This window comes from Coenobita brevimanus, chromosome 25 (genome assembly GCF_032717465.1).
Source record: "Coenobita brevimanus isolate Jiangsu-jjx chromosome 25, ASM3271746v2, whole genome shotgun sequence".
Lineage (NCBI taxonomy): Eukaryota > Metazoa > Arthropoda > Malacostraca > Decapoda > Coenobitidae > Coenobita > Coenobita brevimanus.
Genome location: NC_136978.1, coordinates 3,455,326 through 3,477,775, shown reverse-complemented (window position 1 = coordinate 3,477,775; position 22,450 = coordinate 3,455,326). Strand labels below are relative to the sequence as shown.

Genomic DNA, 22,450 nt, shown 5'->3' with positions numbered 1-22,450 from the left:
GACGATTAGATTCACCTTACTAGAACCTTGCAGTTGTGAAAGGATTAGTGAAGGTAACATCTAATTCCTTCATTTCAAAAATTCGTCGCTTAGTTGTATGAAATCATCCGGAGAAATGAAGCGTAAGTTAAGGAAGAAAAAAGTAGTTAAAATGAAGTGATTAAAGCTTTGAATCTGGTGACTGTATTATTTATTTATTTAACTTTTATTCTTGGTACTTCAGATAATTATACAATATTCAATTTATGAATGGTCTCGAAAGGTTTAATGAAGGCTGTATTTAGCTCCTCCTGTTGGAAAAGTTTATTGTACCCTGAAGAAAAGCGTCTAAAAATTTGCAGGAATACAGTATAGTTAGAAATACGTCGTCGCAGAGAAGATATTAAGGACTGATATAGATGAGACCCAGAGTATGAGCTCAAGATGAAATTGTCGTGCACAGTCTTAAATCACATATTTTGGGTACTGCTTGCTCAAAGGAGAACTGCCTTGCTTGCTTGCTTCCTTCCTTCCTTCGCTTTTCCACGCTCTTTTCATTCAGTCAGTCTCGCCTCCTTGTTTCCTGCTTTCCTTCATTTCTTTCTCTCCGCCTTCCCACCATTCCATCTTTCCCCTCCTCCCTTCTTCATTCTATCGTTCCCTTCCTTTCTTCTTCATTCCATCTTTCCCTTTCTTTTTCATTACTTCCTTCCCTTCCTCCCTCCGTCCTTCATTACTTCCCTTCCTTCCTCCCTCCCTCCTTCAGTACTTCCTTCCCTCTCTCCCTCCCTCCTTCATTTCTTCCCTCCCTCCCTCCCTCCTTCATTTCTTCCCTCCCTCCCTCCCTCGTTAACTTCCCCTAATAGCTTAATTCTTCCTGCACGTTTTATTACTCGGGGTATATTTTTCACTACCGGGATTACATTTAACCCCAAATTTAACTCATTTTGAACCGGCTTGTTTGTTGCAGAGTATGTGGGTGCACTGGTTGTTTTTCTTCTGTTCTGTTTTTTTTTTCTTTTTTTCTGTGGATGTCTGTTTTTGCTTTGTTTTGTTGTAACCCTTCTGACTCTGGACTAAGCCTTTATTATTATCATTGCTTTTTGTATTATTATTATTATTATTTTTATCATTATTATTTTAGGCTACTATTAGACGTATATATTTAGTTTAGGAGAATCTTCTAGCGGTAAAGAGGTTGATGGAGGCTGTGCATAACTACTCCAGTTGGGAAAGTCCCTACCTACAGTAGCTGAGTAAAACCGTCTGGATATGGCAAGGATACACACACACACACACACACACACACACACACACACACACACACACACACACACACACACACACACACACACACACACACACTTATCTGGTGTATTTATGCTTTGATGTGGGAAAAATAACGTCATGATAAATACATTGGTCGTTATTGTTCATTTCTTGCCAATAACCGACGCTTTATCTCGTAAGGGGTGACCAGCGAAACGTTCTCCAGGTGTTTTTTTGTTCCTTTTAAGTAACGATGGTCGACTTGTTTTCATCTGAGGGAACTGGGAAACTCCTATAATTCGTATACAAAGTCGTGGTTGCATGAAATTCAGTCAGTCGTAGTTGTGAGGTAGGAATCAGTCTCCTTGGTTACTAGTCAAATCATCCCTCTAGTCTAACAACACATGGCCATCAAGGGAGCTATTTAAAGGATAGGAATCATTGTGAGGTTAGACTGAATGAAATACTCTTCCATTTTCCACAACACACCATCCTGCTTCATTTACCTTCCCGCCTAATCCCCATAGCATACACCGCGATATATAGTGCTGTGTTTAATATTGCTGTGTGCTTCATAAACAGCCGCATACAGCCTTAATTTACTGTGCAAGGAGTCAGGGTACAGAGGAAATACAGGCCACAAATGAATACGGGTTGTAGAGGAAAATAAGGCTCTATGTTGATAAAGCAGAATACAGATACCGGTAAATAAATAAACTGATAACTAAATAGATAGATAGGTAGTTGGAATGAAAGATAGATGCAGTGGAATAGATTAATACGATAGGGTATAGGTAGTTACAGTTTTAATACCCTTAGATACTGATGAATAGTTAGATAATGCACAGCTGAATACAATTACATGCAGAACAGTAGATACAGAGATAGATAGATTAAGTAGAATATAGGTAGGTCAGAACAGATATCTAGATGAGGCAGAATACAGGTGCATGGACACAGCACAAGAGATAAATATATATAACAGAAGACAGGTAGATAGATACGGTTAAATACAGATTAGTTACAACACTACTGATAGAGCAGAATCAAGATTTGTAGAGAAAGAATCCCGATAGACAGACAAACAAAATACTAATACACATAATAGAATACAGGTGGATACGACAAAATACAGACAGGTAGAGCACAACAATTAGATAGAGCGTAGTACAGCCTAGAGTAGAACAGCAGCGCCGTAACGTAATGGCGGTAAAGTTTGTAATTAATTCCGGGTGATGAAATGGTGCCAGGAAGGGGAGAGGAGAGGGGAGGGGAGAAGGGAATCCTGGAGAATAGGGAGAGGAAGAGGAGAGGGAGTTTCAGGGGAAGAGGGTAGGAGGAAGAGATGAGAAAGGGGAGGAGAGAAGGAGACACAGGAGGAGAGGGAGGAGGAGCAGGTCGGGGAAGAGGAGAGGGGAGGAGGACGACAGAGGAGACGATAAAAAGAATATAGAGAGTGGGAAAGCTAAAGTAGGGAGAAGAGGAACACCTAATGAAGGAAGAAAAATGCTCACATGTGTTAGTGTAGTTGTGTATACCCAAAATCAAGAGTGAAATAATAAAGGAAGGACTAATGAAAAATGAAAAAGCTTGTGAGTGAAGAAATAGAGAAGAGAATAATGAAAAACAGAAGGTGAAAAAAAAGCTTGTGAGTAAATGAGTAAAGGAGTGAATAATGAAAAACGGAGCATGAAAAAGCTTGTGAGTAAATGAGTAAAGGAGGGAATAATGAAAAACGGAGCATGAAAAAGCTTGTGAGTAAATGAGTAAAGGAGGGAATAATGAAAAACGGAGCATGAAAAAGCTTGTGAGTAAATGAGTAAAGGAGGGAATAATGAAAAACGGAGCATGAAAAAGCTTGTGAGTAAAGGAATAAAGGCGTGAGTGATGAAAAACAAGATGAGAAAGCATGTGAATCAAGGAATAAAGGCGGGAAGAATGAAAAACGGGAGAAGAAACAACCTTTGAGGGGCACTATGGTGAACGTCTACAACAGAGGCCCTTGATATACATCAATGAACCTCTTCAGATCGATAACATTTTTGTAAATTCCCGCAACCCCTGGATGGTTCTAATTAGTTTTGGATATATCATTGACGCTGAAGGGGGAAGATATGTTCGTTTCCTTCATTAGTTGTTTATTTACCAAAAATCTTCCTTAAATGGAAAGAAATCGTCTGTAGCAAGAATGAAATATACGCCCTATGTCTGAGAATAGGATTCCTTGATCGGACATTTTCCATCAACCAAATACGGGAAGGAAATATTAGTGAAGGGATGAGGATATGAAGTAAGAAGGAAAGATTGAAACGTAAAAGTATGAGGCAAAACATGGAAAGAGAAGCAAGAATAAAGAAATACGTCTTGAAAGAGAAAGAATCATGGAAAGAAAAGCAAGAATAAAGAAATACAGCTTGAAGAAGAAAGATAGATACGTGAATAGATAGACAGAGGCAGATAGATAGAGAGGGGAAGGGAGGGGAGGCGTTATAAAAAACGGAAGATGAGAGAAAAGCCTGAGAGGGGGTACTATGGTGAACCTTTATGACACAAAAGCCCTTGATACACAACAAATTAAGCCCGCCCTCAATGAAAGCACCCTATCAGCCTAATATGTGCTGGCGGGGGGAACGTGACTGAGAGGGAGGGACGGAGAGAACGAGCGACAAGAGTGGGGGGACGAAGAGAACGAGAGAGGGAGAAAGAAGGGACGGAGAGACTAAGAAAACGAGAGAGAAGAGAGGGAGGGACTTAGAGAACGAGAGGAAAGGGAGGAGATGGAGAGATGGAGAGAACCAGAATGAGAGGGAAGAGAGGCAGGGACGAGAAAAACAAGAGGGGTGGGCGCGGTGAGAGTGAGAGAGGTAGGAGAAACAGAGAGGGAGGGGTAGACAGGAAAGGAGAATGGGAGTAGGAGTAGAGAGTGAACGAGAAGAATGGGGGAAGGAAGAGAGGAGGAGGAGGAATATATAGGGAGCGTTAGGGAAGGATGAGGGAGTCGCGGGGAGGAGAAAATGATGGGGGGAGGAGATGGAAGGGGGAGAGGACAATGAAGAAGGCTGAAAAAAGTAGAGTGGGAAGGGAAGAATAAGGGATCGATTAGGGAGGTATAGAGAGGGAGAGAAGTTGAAGGAGGAAGGAAGGGAGGGAAGTGGCAGGGAGAGAGGATAGGAGTAGTAAGAAAAAAAGGGGGGGATTGAGAGAGAGAGAGAGAGAGAGAGAGAGAGAGAGAGAGAGAGAGAGAGAGAGAGAGAGAGAGAAGAGGGGAGGTTAATATAGAAGAAAGATAGTGGGAAAAGGAAAAACAGAGAAGGAAAGGGAAGGGGAGAAGGGAGTGGGAAAGAGGGAAAGATGAATAGTCAAGGACAGGAAAAAGGGGAGGGAGAGGAGGAAAGGAAAATTAATGGATGAATGGATGGAGAGGGTAAAATGGAAGGGAGGAGTTAAACAGGGAGGGGGAGAAAAGGAAAGGAGGATTATACAATGAGACAGGAAGGAAGGAGGAATGATGGATGGAGAGAAAGAGAAAGAAAGAGAGAGAGAGAGAGAGAGAGAGAGAGAGAGAGAGAGAGAGAGAGAGAGAGAGAGAGAGAGAGAGAGAGAGAGAGAGAGAGAGAGAGAGAGAGAGACGCAGGGGAATCAAGAAAGTAGGAAGTGGAGTGGAAGTACCGTAGACAGGAAGGGCGAGATTACGAAGGATTACACAGGAAATATACCCTCAGATCGGTGAGATATAGAAGACTCATAGGCTATATCCTCACTTTAACTTGGCTCAGAATTGTCCCCTGTCGTTCTCTTTTCAGCCTTTTTTTTTTTTTTCGTTCACGTAACTCTGGTAGATTAAAAAAATATTACCGTTTACATCCTCTCCATAGTTCCTTTTCGTGACTGTCATTAGCAACCAGTAATAATCTACAGTTACAGCTCGGCTTTCATATTGGGACGATGGTAGTTTTAGGTCAAGTTAAAAGTTAAAAAAAGGTATAGTGAGCTTGGCTTATGTTCTTGCTGGGTAATGATGCTTGTAGCACGTCGTCCTTAGCGATTTATTATCCACATCGCATATTAGCATTCTTATATGTGGTATTTATATGATGTTTTGCTATCAGCATGGTCGCATAACTAACTAACCTACAAGAAACCACGCGCACACACACACACACACACACACACACACACACACACACACACACACACACACACACACACACACACACACACACACACACACACACACACACACACACACACACACACACACAGTCATTCTCACGTACACACGCAAGCAGACGCTCTCGTAACATCCATTCCACAACCGAGTCAGAGAGAGAGAGAGAGAGAGAGAGAGAGAGAGAGAGAGTTGAAACGACTGAAGAAAAGGAAGGAAACAGGAGATAATTGATAAGGCTATTAAAGAGAAACATTAGAGACAGGAATTGAGGAAAGAGGGGAAACGAGGAGGAAGGAAATAAAAGAATAATAGGAGAGAAAACCATAGAGGGAATGCATACAGGAGGAAGAAAGAGGGAGGAAGTAAAGGAGGTAGAGGGAGGGAAGAGAGAAACGAATTCGAGATAGATAGGTAGATAAGATAACCGACAGACATAAGGGGGAGAAAAGGAGTAGTATAGAAAAAAAAATGAAGTTGAGAAAGAGGAGAGGAAGTAATTAAAATAGAATGGACGAGAGAGGTTTGGGGAGGAAAAGGGAGGAACGAAAATATGAAAGAATGGGAAAGAGAAGGAAGGGAAGAAAGGTGAAGAGGAAGTGGGAGGGAAAGGAGTGAGGGAGAACACAGGGAAGAAGGGAGGGAAGAAAAGGAAGCAACAAGGAGAAGGATGAAATGATGAAAGAGAGAGGAAAGAAAAAAAGAGGTAAAAGGATGGGGAGAAGAGAAGCAGAGAGAGAGAGAGAGAATAGGGAGGGGAGAAAAGGAAAGAAAGGAGGAGGGGAAGAAGGAAGAGGGACGAAACGAGTAGGGAGAAGGAGGGAGGGAGGGTAAGGAGAAGTAGGAGGGAGGGGAGGTAAGGAGGGGGAAATAAAGGTTAAAGACTTTGCTGGAGAAGAAATAATGGAACATCAGAAACGGGGAGGGAGAGAGGGAAGAAGGGAAATGAGAGAGAGAGAGAGAGAGAGAGAGAGAGAGAGAGAGAGAGAGAGAGAGAGAGAGAGAGAGAGAATATAATAGAAACGAAGTATTAAAAAGTTAACCTAGCACAGGGAGAGAGAGAGAGAGAGAGAGAGAGAGAGAGAGAGAGAATATAATAGAAACGAAGTATTAAAAAGTTAATCTAGCACTGGGAGAGAGAGAGAGAGAGAGAGAGAGAGAGAGAGAGAGAGAGAGAGAGAGAGAGAGAGAGAGAGAGAGAGAGAGAGAGAGAGAGAGAAAGCAATATTCCCCCCGGTAAAGACGGAGGGTTAGATTCTGTCTTAAAGACGATTCGATCCTCTTAAAGTTGTTGGATAAGAGTTCAGATCCTCCTTAACTTTACCCCCTCCTCCTCCTCCTCTTGTGCTCTCTCTCTCTCTCTCTTACCTGATTTAGCCAGCAGTTCGTCGTTAGGATCTGGTTACGTTCATCCTGGAAAAAAAAGAAAAGAAATACAGTAACTGAAAATAGCAGATGGAAATAACTGACATATTTATATTCCTCTCACTCCTATATCTTTCTTTTCTCATTATTTTAGTCTCTCTCTCTCTCTCTCTCTCTCATTTCATCTCACCCTCCCACTTTTATCTCTCCTCCTTCGTCACAAACTTTCCTCTCTTCCTGTCTCTCTCTCTCTCTCTCTCTCTCTTTCTCTCTCTCTGTCACCCTTCTCTCACTCCTTTCCTCACTCTTTCTTTTAGTACTCTTCTTTCTGCTTTCTTCTCTGCCACGTATTCTCTTCCTTAAATATTTCTTTTCTTTCTTTGCACTGTTCACTTCTTCATTGTCTCTCGTGTCCCTTGCCTTCTACTTCACCTCTTACAGTTTTCTTCTTCTCCACATGTACTTCCTTATTTTCCCACTTATTCTCTGTTCATTTCATTCTATTTTTCCGTTTTTTTCTTTCCCTTTCTCTTTTCCTGCTTCGTTTCTTTTACGTTTTTCTCCTCTCGTTCCGTATTGCCCTCGCAGCCGTCTGTCGTGTTTACATTGCTGTTATTTTCTCTCCGTGTCTTCTTTCGTTTTTTGTCTCGCTTAAACGTTGTATCTGTTTTCCTCCCGTAATTATTTCCCATTTCGCTCCCAGTCATCATTATCATTTCTGTCTTTTCCTTCTTTCCTTCTCCTTTCCTCTCTCTCTCTCCCTCCCTCCCTCCCTCCCTCCCTCCCTCCCTCTCTCTCTCTCTCTCTCTCATATAAACGTTGTACATGCTATCATCCTGTACTTTGTTTCCCTTTCTACGTTCCATCATCTGTATAATTCCTGTCTCTTTTCTCCTTTTCCTCTTTTCCTGTATATAAAAAAATCTACAGCTCGAGAACGTTACATTAAATCTACATAAATCATTTCTTCTTGTGGGTTACGATAGAGGATTTATTTAACCCTTTTACAGAAGGAGGTAAATATGTTTAATCTCTTTACAAAATACTGTAGTCGAATTATTTATATCCCTTTATAGAATGCCATAGACGATTTATTTCATTCCATTACAGAATGAGGTAGCCTAGATCTGTTTCTTCCCTTTACAGAATAACCAATGTTTATTTCATCCCTTTACAGAATGAGTTGGCTAGATCTATTTAATGCCGTTGCAGAATATAATAGCCTATTTATTTTTTATTTCGTTCCTGAATTCGTAGCCTAGATTTATTGTCCCGTTAGAGAGTACGATAGCCTAGATTTATTCCAGCCCTTGACTGAAAGCGATAGCCTCGATTTGTCTTCCCTTTATCGAATACTGTACCCCTGATTTTTTTTTTTATCCCCTTACAGAATACGGTAGCCTAGTTTGTTTCTTCCCCTCACTGATACGATAACCTAGATTTATTTCGTTTCCGCCCGCGTGATCATATGAATTTCCCATAATACTTTTTTTTTTTGCCTGTACTCTGTGGTGATCCCTCTCATATTTTACTGCCAGGTTTGCTTTGTGGGATTGGTGAATTTATTTTGACGGGGGGAATCGTTTTTGCCCTATCCGTTTCCTGGTCTGATAAAAGAAATACCGGTGTTATATCCAGAGTGATAACGAGAATCAGTTTAGCCACTTCGACACCAAGGAGTACAAAGGAAGGCAAAAAGCACCCAACCTAATGGTCCTTCTTTGACTCTTTGTAGCAGAGGAAGCTATGACAATGATACCGGAACGATGACTTCTTTACTTGTTTTGTTCTTGATACCGTAAGACGATTTTGTTGAGCTTAGGAAAGTTTTCTTACCGGAACGATTAGCTTAGTTATTAAGAAATATACATTAACCCCTTGGGGTCGGGCATTGTTTATAAAATCGACCGTCAGGAGAGAGCATTTTTCGCAAAAAAATAGGTTATTTTTCAAAAATCTCTCCTATGAAAAATATTAATCCTATCTTAAGAATCTTACTACCCAGCAAAATACAAATCTTTAGCTTTATAATGAGTAGTGTTCCAATGTCCTACGATTATTTATTGTAGAGCAGTGGCTGAGAACGTAAGGTGTCTAAACGTTCTGGAACGGGGACCGACGTCCCATGACACATGTTCCAGAACGGGAACCGACCTTTATGAGTTAAGGCTCTCTCCTACGAGGAATAAAATCGTGTGGTGGTAGTATGAATAAAAGGGGGGGAAATGAAAAGATTAACCATTGCAATACGATGGCAATGTATTTCATTCCTGAACATCGGCATACACTACTTGTTTTAACCTGACGAATAACCCAAACCCCTTTCGGCCCAATTCGTGGCCAACTGTAGCCAGATTGGAGGATCGACTCGACAAATAATCCAGGAGACTCATTCCTCCCTCACAACTTGATGCTCATGGAATTTCATTTAACCACAGCTTAGTATTTAAGTTCTGGAGGTGACCCAAGTCCGGGACCGTAGGTTGTATTCAGCTGAGGAGAGATCTAGGACTGGAGGAGCTGAGACACTTTCCTTTATCCCCCCACACTCAATGATGATGATTTTATTACTCTACATTATGGCCTCACCAGATTGTATTCAACTTAGGAGGATCTCTGTGGTGTGGAGGTTAGAAGCAATCTCCATCGATCTCCATTAGACGCTTTACTACGATGACGACCTTTTTATCGTATTATGCCCACCACCACACTGTTATATTCAGCTTAGGGGAGGCTCTCAGATTTCAAGGGCTAGGAACAATCTTCATGAATCTCTGTTAATGCCTGACGATCTTTTGATTTTGTTAGTGCCATCAGCCGACCATCTTATTCTACTGTGGATGAAACTGTAGGTGAAGGAAGAAAAGGATCTGTTGTTATTTCCATTTCCTCATCCCTCCTTTCCTTCCTTTGACCCTTTCTCTTTTCTTTCTCTTTCTCTGCTTTCTTCGGATTTGCACTTCTTTGCGCTCTTCGCCATATGTTTTCCTGTATTTTCTCTTGAACTTTCTCTACTGCATTCAGTTCCTTCCTTCCTCTTTCACTTTTTCTTCTTCATTGCTCCCTCGTAGTTTTCTTTCCTCTTGTTTCATCTTTCGTTCGTCTTCCCCTCTCCTTCTACATCCTTCAGTGCCTCCTTTTCCTTCCTGAATAGTTCCCATTCTTTTTCGCCGTCTTTTATTTCGTCTTATTACTATATGTGTTTTCTCTCTTGCTGCCTACATTCATCCCACCCTCTTTCCTTCCGCACGGGAGAGAGAGAGAGAGAGAGAGAGAGAGAGAGAGAGAGAGAGAGAGAGAGAGAGAGAGAGAGAGAGAGAGTGTAGATCATTTGCCTACGGGTGAAATATTGCGTTTTTTCTCCCTTATGATGGAGTTAAGGGAGTATATTTCTCTTTCTGCCTCATTTTTCGCTCCCTTCCCTCCCTTTCTGACTTGTTCCTCCACCCCCCTCTATCCTCCCTCCACTCCTCACCCTAATCTTTCTTTTCCTCATCCCCCCCCCTTTCCCCTCTCTCCCTACGTTTCCCTCGCACCTTAGCTACTCCGTCTCCCCTCGTCTTCCCATCAGTCTTCCATTCCTTACCCTACCTCTTCCTTCCCCTTCCCTCCCCTCCCCTCATGCCCTCTAGGTACCATAATTTCTGTGTTACACCTACCCCTCCCGCCCTTTTCTTTCTCCATATCCTCTACCCACCCTCCCCTCCCTCTCTCTAATCATCTCCCAAATGTTTCTCCTCCTTCCTCCACCCCATCATCTCTCTCTCTCTCTCTCTCTGTCTGTCTCTCTCCATCCATCGTGATTCTCCATCTCTTCCCTGTGTCACTCTCCTCCAGTTCATTCCATTGATAATTTCGTCATACAGGACTCTACTTCCTCCGTCTAGAATCTTCTATTCCAATGTATTTCTCCCTCTTGTTTTTAATTTATTTATTGATTTTTTTGGTCGTCCATCTCTTACACATCTGTTTTTCCTTCTCTTCCTCCTTCCTACACTCCTTCTCTTCTTTACTCCTCCCTCCATTTCTCCCTACCTCCCACCTTCCTTTCTATCTCCTTCCCTACTCCTCTTCATTTCTCCCTCATTTCTTTACACTCCGTCTTTCCTTCTTCCAACCCACACTCTTTCCCTCCTCCATTTTTTTTTTCTTTCCCGCAGCCTCCCCTCCATCGTTCTCGCTCCAGTTCCCGTTTTCTTTCAGCCCTTCATTCGGATCTTGCATAATTCGTCCATATTTCTCTTTCCATTCATATTTTTTTTTTTTTCTTTCCATACTGTATTTGCTTGAGCCATATTTTCTGCTTGTGTCAGTATTCTCTGGCATTTCCTTATTGCTTTTCTTTCTTCCTTTCCTCCCTCCTTCCCCCTCACTCTTGTTGCTTCCTTCCATCCTTCTTTCAGTATTTCCCAGCCATTCCGTATTCCTGTCCTTCATTCTTTCCTTCTTCGTTTCCTTCCTTCCTTCCGTCCTTCTTTTCTTTCTGCTTGTCAGGATTCTTCGGACTTTGTGATTTGCCTCATGTTCTTCTTCCTCCTTTCATTTTTTGTCATTGTTCTCGATTTTCCTTTCCTTATGTTTTCCATCCTTTTCTTTCTTCCTTACTTCTTGCCTTCATTCATTCATTCATTCATTTACTCTTTGCTTTTCTTCCATCCTTCTTAGTGTTTTCCTGTCTTTATGTACTGTTGTTTCTTTCATCCTTCTTATAACCTTTCTTCCCATTCCTCCTTCTTTCCTTCCTGCGAGTCATGCTGTTATTTTTCTTCCCTTTTATATTCGTTTATTCCATCTTGTTTTCGATCTTTCCTCCTATTTTCTTTCGTTTCATGTATCCTTTCGTTTACGTCTTTCTTCCTTTCTCTCCCATTTTTCCTTCCTCAGGCATCTTTCCTCCTTACTCTCTTCCTACTTTCATTTTGCCTCATCCTTTCTTCCTGTCTTACTTCCATTCATCACTTTTCCTTCCCTGATTCCTTCCTTCATCCTTATTTCATTCTCCATCCTTGCTTGCTAGCTTGCTTCCTTCCTTCCTCTTTAGTTTTTTTCCTTGTCATCCTTTCGCCTTTCCCTCTTCCTTATTTTCTTTTTCTGAATTTTGCAGTCTTCCTCTCTTCCTCAAACGCCGTATAATTTTAGAGGACACTTAAAGTCGCTATATCCCTCCAAATCTCGCCAAATTAAATCCTCTCCGAATATTCACCCTTTCCCAAGCGCCATCCATCACTATGTTTTTCAGAAATACAACGTCGATGGTCGGCTCATAACGTGAATTTTGTAGGATTTTCGAGTTTACTTTAATTAACGAGAATGAGCAGCCGGGAGATTTATAGGGAGATATTTCTTTGAGAGTCTTGCGCAGTTCCGGTGTCATTGTACCGTAGTTAAAATTGGGTGCATCCATACTAGGCAAGATCACTCTGGAGTTAAACGATATGTGATTCCCTCCCCATATGACCTTCAATAAGCACATGGGAGGCTTAGCAAGCCTAGGCTGCTCAGCCTTCCTTCATCCTTTCCATCCTTGTCTCACACTCGTCAGTTAGATGCTTAGCGTAACAACGTTTTGCTGAAGCAAACAAGATTGTTATGGACTAAGACCCCCGTGACCTGTACTTCCCGTTTACTCCTTTGTATATGAGAAACGTGTTTCTTGGTTTTGTGAATATATAGCGAAAAGTCAAAGCATCTGATATTTGCATTAGTCTAGTTAGACCTGGGTTGTTTCGCTGATTTCTATTACATTTCCGACAAAACTGTGAAGATACTAGATTTCTTGACTGTGCGGGCCACTATGACATTTGGAAGCAGCCTGTAGTCCCACTTTTCCTCCTAGTGACGGAGCAATTTCACACGGTGTCGGTCAAACCTGCTTCAAAGCAAGACGAGGTAGGAATATGAAACTAGGTATATTCAGGGTGTCTTTGGTGGAGTCTGAAGCTGGAAAATACACCGCCTATCCTCATGTGGTTAGGAGGCTTTTCAGCACCTCTTGACATCAATATACATTTCATATTACCTCAAAATACTCTTGTTTGTTACTCATGTCTTTTCAATTTCATTACCGACATGGCATGCGCAGGTAACAAAAGATATTCCGTTATTGCCATAGTTTACGAGGAGCCTCCATAGCCGACGAGATAGCTAGGTAGTAGCTATTTGGGTAATCGCGTAAATTTTAATACATATACTGTATATATATTTTGTATACGTACATTACTGTAAATAAAACAAAAAGAAGTCGGTGTACATTACGCGTGAAAGTCCAACACCACAAACAATGGCTAACTAAAAAATGCCAGCTAATACCACCCCACGCCGGTAAGTCTGCCTTCATGTAGATGCACTGCACTGTATATTATATTCTCTCTACGTTTCACAACCAGTATTATTATCATTACGAAAATATTTAGATCATCAAATATTAATCTAATTGTGACATCCCGAACAGATTTGGTCATTTCTGATATAATCGGGGCCATCCTGCACGATACTTAATATTTTATTTATCTAAAGCACAAATTATATGCATTAAAGGAATTATGTATATTTTTTCCCGAATAAAAAATTTGAAGATACAAAAATAATCCCCTTTTTTACACGTAAAAATCTTGCAGCAGAAAATATATTCAAAAGGTCTCATTGTGATGATACCGGAATTTTAGGAAAAATTCTTTTTTCTCATAATTAACGCGAATTACGTAAATTTCTGAAAGTTCATGAAAAAAATGGATGTAGTGTTTTATACCGCGTGAATATTTAAATGTGCTATATCATCTGGATAAAAAGTGGCAGATTGTGTATTGGCCTTAAGTAAAGTTATGAGTCTCTCTCTCTCTCTCTCTCTCTCTCTCTCTCTCTCTCTCTCTCTCTCGATGTCCCCATCCCCCTCGCATTACCAAAACAAGGGAAGCCACAAAAAACGTTTGTTACACGTGATCCCTTAAACGTCTGCTCTCTCTCTCTCTCTCTCTCTCTCTCTCTCTCTCTCTCTCTCTCTCTCTCTCTCTCTCTCTCTCTCTCTCCTTTTCCCCAACTCCGTATTCTTTCTCATAGTTTTGCTTCATCCTTTTCTCCTTCCCTTCCTCATTTCTCTCTCACATTTCCTATACTGTATATTCTCACCTCCTCAATTCTTCCCATTCTCCTTTTTCCCTTCCCTTTCCCTCTCCTTTCACTTCCATTCCTCCATGCTCTTCCTCTCACCCTACCTCACTCTTTCACCGCCCTGTCACTCTTCCTTATGTATTTCTCTCTCTCTCTCTCTCTCTCTCTCTCTCTCTCACACACACACACACACACACACACACACACACACACACACACACATCACCATAGCAAGAAGCCACAAAAAACATAGCTTATTTACACATGATCCTTCGTAAACGTCATGCCCGTATCAAACGTTTCTCCTATCTCCTCTCCTGAAACGTTTCCCAGAAGCGTTTGGCAGCCGAGTCAATAAATAATAATGGAGATAAATGAATATATAGCTGAATAATGAAGAACAGTGCTCGAGGAGTGGATTGTTCCTAGAGCCCTCATTTTGTTTCGTTGTCTTAGTCTTTCCCCGCTTCACACCCTTTCTCACACACTCCCTTTTACACATTCACATTATCTCACGCTTATGGGTCTCATATTTGCACGCGTATTTCCCACATATTTAAGCTCATTCACTCACTGTCGTTTAGATTTCGACCCCCCCATCTGTCTCTCTCTCTCTCTCTCTCTCTCTTTCTCAGTCCGAAATGAATAGTCTCAATAAATGGAAAAATAAGTAAATCTGGCAATAATGCATTCGACAAATGGTTGGTCATAAATTGCTGCATATGGGAAGTTTGATTTGTGGTATTTGTGGTAGTGGTGGTGACGGTGGTGGTTGTGGTGGCTTTGGTGGTAGCGGTTCATTGATGTGGTGGTTGTGAGAGGTATTGGGATGGTGTGGTTGTGGTAGTTGTAGTGGTGTTGGTGGTGGTAATTTTGAGGGTGGTGACTGTGGTAGATTTTTGGTTAATTTTATACTAGTTGTTGATGTGGTTGTTGCTTTTGGTGCGTTAGTGGTTATGGTAGCTGTAGTGATGGCTGGTGTTCTTTTGGTGGTGGTGGTTGTGGTAGTTTTGTAGGGGTGGTGGTTATAGTGAAGGCGGTGATATGTAGTGGTTGTGAATTTGATTATAGTTTGGCCGTAGTTCCCTCCTGCCTACCTCCCCTCCCTCTCTCTCTCTCTCTCTCTCTCTCTCTCTCTCTCTCTCAAAAGTTTGGTTCCGGAGGGAGAGGTGGGTAAGCAGAGAGCCATATGCTGCCTCCCACAACCCCGTTTTCTTTTCGCTACATTAATTGTGGGGCCGACTCATCTTTTTCTTATAATTAGGGTCGAACCGCCTGGCTGGGATTTTGAGAGTTTGCGCTATTATCAGTTTTTCTTTATTTCTCTTTCTGGTTTGCTTCTTCTTTTCATTCTCTTAATCTCGCTTTCCTTCTATTTTATTTTTTATCCTTCTTAATCTTACAACTGTTACTTTCTTCGTCTTTTTCTTTCCCCTTTTTCTTTAAACTTATTTCCCTCCCATCTCCTGCATATTTCGTCCCTTCCTTCTGTCGCTTCTTTCCATCCTTCCTTCTTTTCTTCACCTATTCCGTCTCGATTCTTTCTTCTTTCTTCCAGTCCTTCTTCTTTCTCATGCTTCTTTCTTTCCTTCGTATTCGTGCATCTCTCCTGTTCTTTTTTCTTTCTTTCATACTTTCCTTTCGTCTCGCGTCTTTCCTCTTCCCTCCATTTTCTCCATTTTCCTTCCTCCCTTCTTTTGCTTCTTACTTCCTTTCCAATCAAGCTTCTGTCTTCCTTTTTATCTCTTTTTTGCCTCCATCTCGCTTCTTTCTTCCCCGTTTCTTCCTTCCATCCTCGCCTTTTTTCTACTTCCCTTCCGTTAGCGTTTTTCTCGCGTCTTTCTCACTTCATTATTTCTTTCTTTCTGCCGCTTTCCTTCTGTATCGTTTCTTTCTTCTCCATTTGTTCTCTAGCTTCTTTTCTTTCACTATTTTATACCTGGTTTTCTTCTGTAGACTCTCGCTTCCTTTTTCCCATTCACTCCTATCATGTTTACTCGTTTACACAGTCCTTGTTTGCTTGCTTATTTCCCTCCCAACTTCCCTTCCCTTCCCCTCCCTTCCCTTCCCTTCCATCCCCTTCTCTTCCCTTCTATTCCCTCTCCTCCTCTCTTCTCCATCATCAGGACTGACTCCCCCTTTCACCCTCCTGTCTCCTTCATCCGTCTTCCTCACTCTCACTTCTCTATCGTCCTTTGGCAGCCTTCCTCTCTCCCACTTTTTGCCTCCTCTCCCTTTCTCTCTCCCTGTCTACATTCTTTCATCGCTCCCCAGTTCCCTTCCTCCCTTCACGATATTCCTCCTATTCTCCCCTTCCATGGCGATCTCCCTCCCTTCTTTTCTCCCTCCTTCTCGATATCATTCCTTCACGTGCTTCCTCCTTCGTAATCTTTCCTCTTCTCTCCTTCTTGATATATATTTTTCCCTTCCTTCATCTCTCTTTCTTCCTTCCTCTCTTCCCTGCTTTCTTCATTACAGTATCTCTCCCTTATTCCTCTCCTCTCTTTTCCTTCTTTCTTTCTCCCATAACATCTCTCACTTTCTTCTTCCCTTTCCATCGGCATCTCTCCTCTTCCTCCATTCTTCCCGTCCACCTAATATGTTTGTCCTTTCTTCCTCCCTCCCTCCATTTCTCCCAACCCCTCATCTTTTCACTTTTCTTCCTTCCTCCCCCTCCCCTTCCCTTTCCCTCTTGTCATGAGGATCTCGGATAGTTTTTTATAGCTTTCCTCCTCCTCCTCCTCCTCCTCCTCTTCGTTCACTTACTTCTCACACGAGTTGATTTCGCCTTTCTTATTTGAACTGCGTCTCTCCACTCCTATCCAATTACTGATTCTCTCTCTCTCTCTCTCTCTCTCTCTCTCACGACACCTGCAGGGTGGCCTGTAAATAGCATACCACTAGAAAAATAATCTGGCGGTATCTTATATGAGAACGGCTGAGTATGCTGGTGTGGGCACGAGTGTGACTGGGAATATCCTCTCTTTCCTTTTCCTCCTTTAGCTTTTCCATTTCCTTTTCTGTAATTCTTTTTCTCTTCTTCCCTTTCCCTAATTTTGTTGTCTTAATCTCCCCTCAGTTTATTTATTGTGTCTCTTTTCTTTTCTTTTTTATTTTTTTAATTTCTTCCCAGCCTTCTTTGTTTTCTCCATCTCTTCTGTCTTCTTACTTTAACTCTCTTTTTTCTCCCGTTTCTCTTTTTTATTTTTTTCCATCTTCCGTCTTTATAGTCTCTGTATCCCTCTTCTTCCTTCTTCCTCAATTTTCCTTCATTGTCACCTATTCTTCATTCATTTTCTGTTATATTTTCCCTTCCCTCCCTCATTTCCTTGCCCTTTCTCATCTTGTTTTTTCTTTCTCGCCATTCTCTTCACTGTCACCCCTTTTCACGTTCTCTTTTCCTTGCCTACTCTTTCCAGTTCTCCCTGTCTCCTTCCTTTCTTCCTGCCTCTTCTTCCCATGCTTACCCACTCATTCTTCTTTTCTCCTATTTTTCATTCTGTTTTCCATTCTCATTCCCTCCTTTTTTTTTCTACCCCTCTTCCTCACTTTCCTCCTCCCCATGACTTCCCTCCCTCCTTCCCTTTTTTCCCTTCTTGCACTCTTCTCTCTTCCTTTCTTCTCTGTTTTTTCTCAGCCCATCTCTTAATCCCTCCCTTCATTCTTCTCCATCTATGTTCTTTCTTTTCTCCTCCTCTCCCTTTTTTCCTCCCTTTCCCTACCTTCCTTTTCTTTTTCCCTCCGTCTTTTCTCTCCACACCTTTTCGCCACCATTTACTCTCTCCCTTCCACTCTCCTTGTTTCTCTCCCTCTTTCCTTGCCACATCTTACTGTCTCCCTCCTTTCTTAAATTTATCTTTCCCCTTCCCTATCCTTTTCTGCCCCATCACTTCCTTCTGTCCCTTCCTTTCCTTCTCCTTCCTTTATTCTGGTGTCCATTCTTTCCCTTTTCCTTTCTTCGCCCCGTCTTTCCTTCCGTCCTCCTCCCCCTCCTTTCTTGTCTTCCTCTCTTTCTCCCTCTCCCCTCTTCGGCTGAGCTTTCAGAGTTCTTGATGGATCGAGTTTTTGGAGTCATTCTGCGGCGCTCCCCAGGTTATTGGATGCTTGTAGTTGTGGTGGTTGTGGTGGTAATTGTGGTGGTGGTGGTGGTGGTGGTGATTGTTGTTGTGGTCGTGATGGGAGGGTTAGTTATGATAGCTGTTGTGGTGGTTCTGATAAATGTGACTGTTGTGATTTATTGTTGGTGGTAATTATGGTTGCTGTGGAGTGTTGGTAGTAGTTGTGGTAGTTATGACTGTGATTTATTGTTGGTGGTAATTATGGTTGCTGTGGAGTGTTGGTAGTAGTTGTGGTAGTTATGACTGTTGTGTGATGGTGGTGGTAGTTGTGGTTGTGGTGGTGGTACTTGAGGGTTTAGTGGCAGGTGTGATTATTGGATGCTTGTGGCTGTGGTGATTGTGGTGGTGCTGTAATTGTGGTAGTTATGACTGTAGATGTGGCGGTTGTGGTGGTGTTGCAATTGTGGTAGTTATGATTTTTGATGTGGTGGTTGTGGCAGTTGTAGTTGTGATAGTTGTTGCTGCCAAACCGAGTAGTAGTTTTAGTTATTCTGCAGCACTCCCCTGGTTGTTGGATGCTTGAAATTGTGGTAGTTGTGCTGTGGTGGTGGTGGTGGTGATGGGTATGGTAATTGTGGTTGTTGTAGTAGGTGGAATGACTGGATGCTTATTTTGGTTAGGTAATTGTGTGTGTGTGTGTGTGTGTGTGTGTGTGTGTGTGTGTGATTATAAACTCATAATCCTTTTGTAATCAGACTGAAATTTATTAGCCATACAAGGACAAAACACTAATTGATGAACTGCTTATACAGGTAACATAATATATATACTTCGCTGTACAGTATATAGAATAGCATATAGAGTACAAAGGCATCGCACTGTCTAATACACTAATACCATGGAATGTTGCAATTGTGGTGGGGGTGTAACTATAAGGCAGGTGTTATAGTGGTAGTTGTGGTGTTGGAGATGAGCACTTCGGATTATGGGGGTGATATCGTGTGTGTGTGTCTGTGTGTGTGTGTGTGTGAGAGAGAGAGAGAGAGAGAGAGAGAGAGAGAGAGAGAGAGAGAGAGAGAGAGAGTGGGATTAGTAACACTGTTAATATTCTAGGTGCAAGAGGTGGGATTACTGGAGAGAGAGAGAGAGAGAGAGAGAGAGAGAGAGAGAGAGAGAGAGAGAGAGAGAGAGAGAGAGAGAGAGAGAGAGAGAGAGAGAGCTATAAGCAAGATTTAATATTCTAGAGGAAGGTGGGATTACAGGGGGCAGGTTACTGAATCCGGAACGGCACCCTTCGTCCTTCCTGCTTTCCATTCTTCTGTCTTTCTCTCCTTTCCATCCTTATGTCATTTTTCCTTCCATCCATCCTTCCCTACTTTCTTAATTTTCCTTTGCTGTCGGCATCCCTCCTTCCCTTCTTCCTTCCTTCCTTCATAGTTTTTCCTTTCTTCTAGTTCTTCCTTTCTTCCTTCCTTGTTAGTTATAATCTTCCCTTTACTAAACAGCCGCAAAAGGACCAACAGTTTTGTTACTGTTTGCTTTCCTTTACCTTTTTTCTCCCTTTCTCCCTCCTTCCCTCTCCCCTCTCTCTCTCTCCCTCCCTGCCTCCCTCCTTACGACGCTCTTTTCTTCCAACCTTCCCTCCTTCCATCCCTCGTACGCTGTTTCCCTCCTTTCCTGCCACTCTCCCCTCCTCCCCTGCTCCTACACACTGTTTCCCTGCCCCAACCCCCTCTTTGTACAGCCCCAACAGACGAGCCATCGTAAACTACACAGTTGAGGTAATGCGGCCAACACAGTTCCCCCACACTCGCACTCCACACTCACTCGCACTCCACACTCACTCACACTCCACGCTCGCACACATACACCCTCTTACTCCTACACTCTCACTCACATCTTCACTCTATTTTTTTACACTCAGTTATTCCCCCTTCCCTCCCCCGGACACACTCACACGTCCTTTCACCTAATAAGTACTGAGAGACGTACTTCTCCCTCACACTTTCACGATGCTACTTCCTCTTACACACTTCCACTCTCCCTCCCACACCTACACTCCACACTCACACCGCCACTCCCTCTCCTACACTTACACCGCCAGTCAACCTCTTATCTCTCTTTCGACAGGCACAGGCGCTCTCACACTCTGTTACAATTTCACGCGCACACACACACACACACACACACACACACACACACACACACACACACACACACATACAACTTACACGTTCATACTTATATTCACGCTCCATTTCATTCATTCTTATCCTCACACACACACACACACACACACACACACACACACACACACACACACACACACACACACACACACACACACACACACACACACACACACACACACACACACACACACACACACACACATATTCCACGCCAGCCCTCACTCTTACCATCTCCACTGCCTCACTTTCACCCACCTTGCTTCCCCCCTCTTATTGAGAGAGAGAGAGAGAGAGAGAGAGAGAGAGAGAGAGAGAGAGAGAGAGAGAGAGAGAATTTTTGAAAGGTGGGCTCATGTTTCACAGAAGAGTAGGATGAAATCGGAGAGAAGAGATATTACCTGTGAGGGAGTGTGGGAGTGTGGGTGTGGGAGGGAGGGTAGGAGTGGGGAGGAGAGTGAGGAGTTTGTGCGAGGAATAGGGAGAGAATGATTAAGTGGGTGTCAGAGCAGGTAAATGAGAATATGTGGGAGGGGATGTGCGTGAGATGGAATGTGTGAATGAGTAAGCGTGTGTGACAGAGAGGGGGTATGAGAAGGAGATTTGTGGTGTACGGTATGTTAGAGGATTGGAAGTGTGTTAAATGTTTTGCATAAAATCGAGAGAGAGAGAGAGAGAGAGAGAGAGAGAGAGAGAGAGAGAGAGAGAGAGAGAGAGAGAGAGAGAGAGAGAATGGAAAGTGGGATGGAAAAGAAGGAAGACGGGGGTGGAGAAAGAGAGAGAAAGGAAGGAAGAAAGGAGAGACAGACACATTCACATACTCTGAGTCCTTCTACCATTCCTGTTAAATAAAAAGCAAGTCTTATATAACTCATAAAATCAATCCGATCCTCAATAGAGCCTCATTACATAGATGCCCAGAAGTATCCAAACGCCTTATAGGAGATTAGATTCTGTAGGACTGGAAAGTGTGCCGATAAGAAGGATCTGTCTTTACAGGATGTGTAATACGCATCTTGGGTAAGGGTGTGAAGGAGCGGGTGAGTAGGTGTGAGGTTGTTACGGTATTTTGTGTATTTAATTTTACTTTCTTCACTATGCCTGGGATCTGACAGCCTTCAAGACATGTAATATAGGAATATGAAGTCAGGGTGTCTGGGTACTTTGTTGATCTAATTTGTTTTCTGAGACTGAGATCTGACAGCCGCAAAATAATAAAATACATGAATTTAAAACCCACTTCTTAATTTACAGGCCTTCGTTAATTTACTTCTGTTACCTGCCTATAATTTCCGTTCACCAGGGGTAGGATTATATGGTAGGCAGAATAAATGGTTCGCAAATGAGCCCAAGAAAATATAAATTGCCTTAAACTGTATATAAAACTATCAGCGACGTTTTATTCTCAGCACCCGTTCATTCAGTTTTTCACCACCATTACTGAAAAGCAAATTTCTCTCTCACTCTCTCTCTCTCTCTCTCGCTGTGTGTGTGTGTGTGTGTGTGTGTGTGTGTGTGTGTGTGTGTTTTGAGCAGTTTCAGGTCCATCTTCTTGTCTCCGGGTCTTCTTGTCTATGAAGGTGACGGTGGAGGGAAGGAAGTAATTTTCTCAGCCTCCATCTTTCCCATTGTAACTTCTCTCCCTGCGATCACTTTTCTTTGGGCCTCCTCCTCCTCTGTCACTTTTCTATTCTCCTTTTCTTTGTGACTCCTCTTCCTTTGCACCTGCCTCCCCTTGAACCCTTTTTTTTTTTTTCCTTTTCCCTTTGTAACTCCTCTTTCTATACACCTGTCATTGCCTCCCTCCCTCTTCGTTTGCACCTCTACTGTTTAAAACTACTCCATCCTCCATCACCCCCCCCTTCGTGTGTAACTCCTTTCTCAGTTTGATTCTCTCTCTCTCTCTCTCTCTCTCTCACACACACACACACACACACACACACACACACACACACACACACACACACACACACACACACACACACACACACACACACACACACACACACAAACTAGCTAACCATCTATCTGTTTCTACCTCCTAACACTCACCACATCAATAATCTGCGTCAGCGCCAGACCGAATGTGATGTTGAGTGGTAGGTTGGCCTTGAGTGAGGGCCGCACCGCCTTGTCGTAGTTGCTCATCAGATACTTGGTTAGTCGGTACTCCGCCTCGTCCCCGCTCACCACCACCGCTGTAGGGAGGAGTGGGGAGTTAGTAGGGGAGTGGGGTGAGGGGAGTCAGTAAAGGGAGCGAGGGGAATGAATTTGGTGGGATGGGTGAGAGGTTGGGGAGTGAGTTAAGTGAATAG

General features: G+C 42.7%; 1 protein-coding gene across 1 annotated transcript in view; it reads right to left on the bottom strand.

Annotated features, from left to right (window-relative positions):
* LOC145393671 (neuronal acetylcholine receptor subunit alpha-10-like) overlaps window positions 1–22,450 on the bottom strand; it is an 84,072-nt gene that overhangs the window by 24,760 nt on the left and 36,862 nt on the right. Inside the window, exons 2-3 of the mRNA XM_080267721.1 lie at window positions 22,188–22,333; window positions 6,785–6,829 (exon numbers count right to left, since the gene is read on the bottom strand). Coding sequence (XP_080123847.1) covers window positions 6,785–6,829; window positions 22,188–22,333 — 191 coding nt within the window. The remainder of the gene's footprint in view (window positions 1–6,784; window positions 6,830–22,187; window positions 22,334–22,450) is intronic.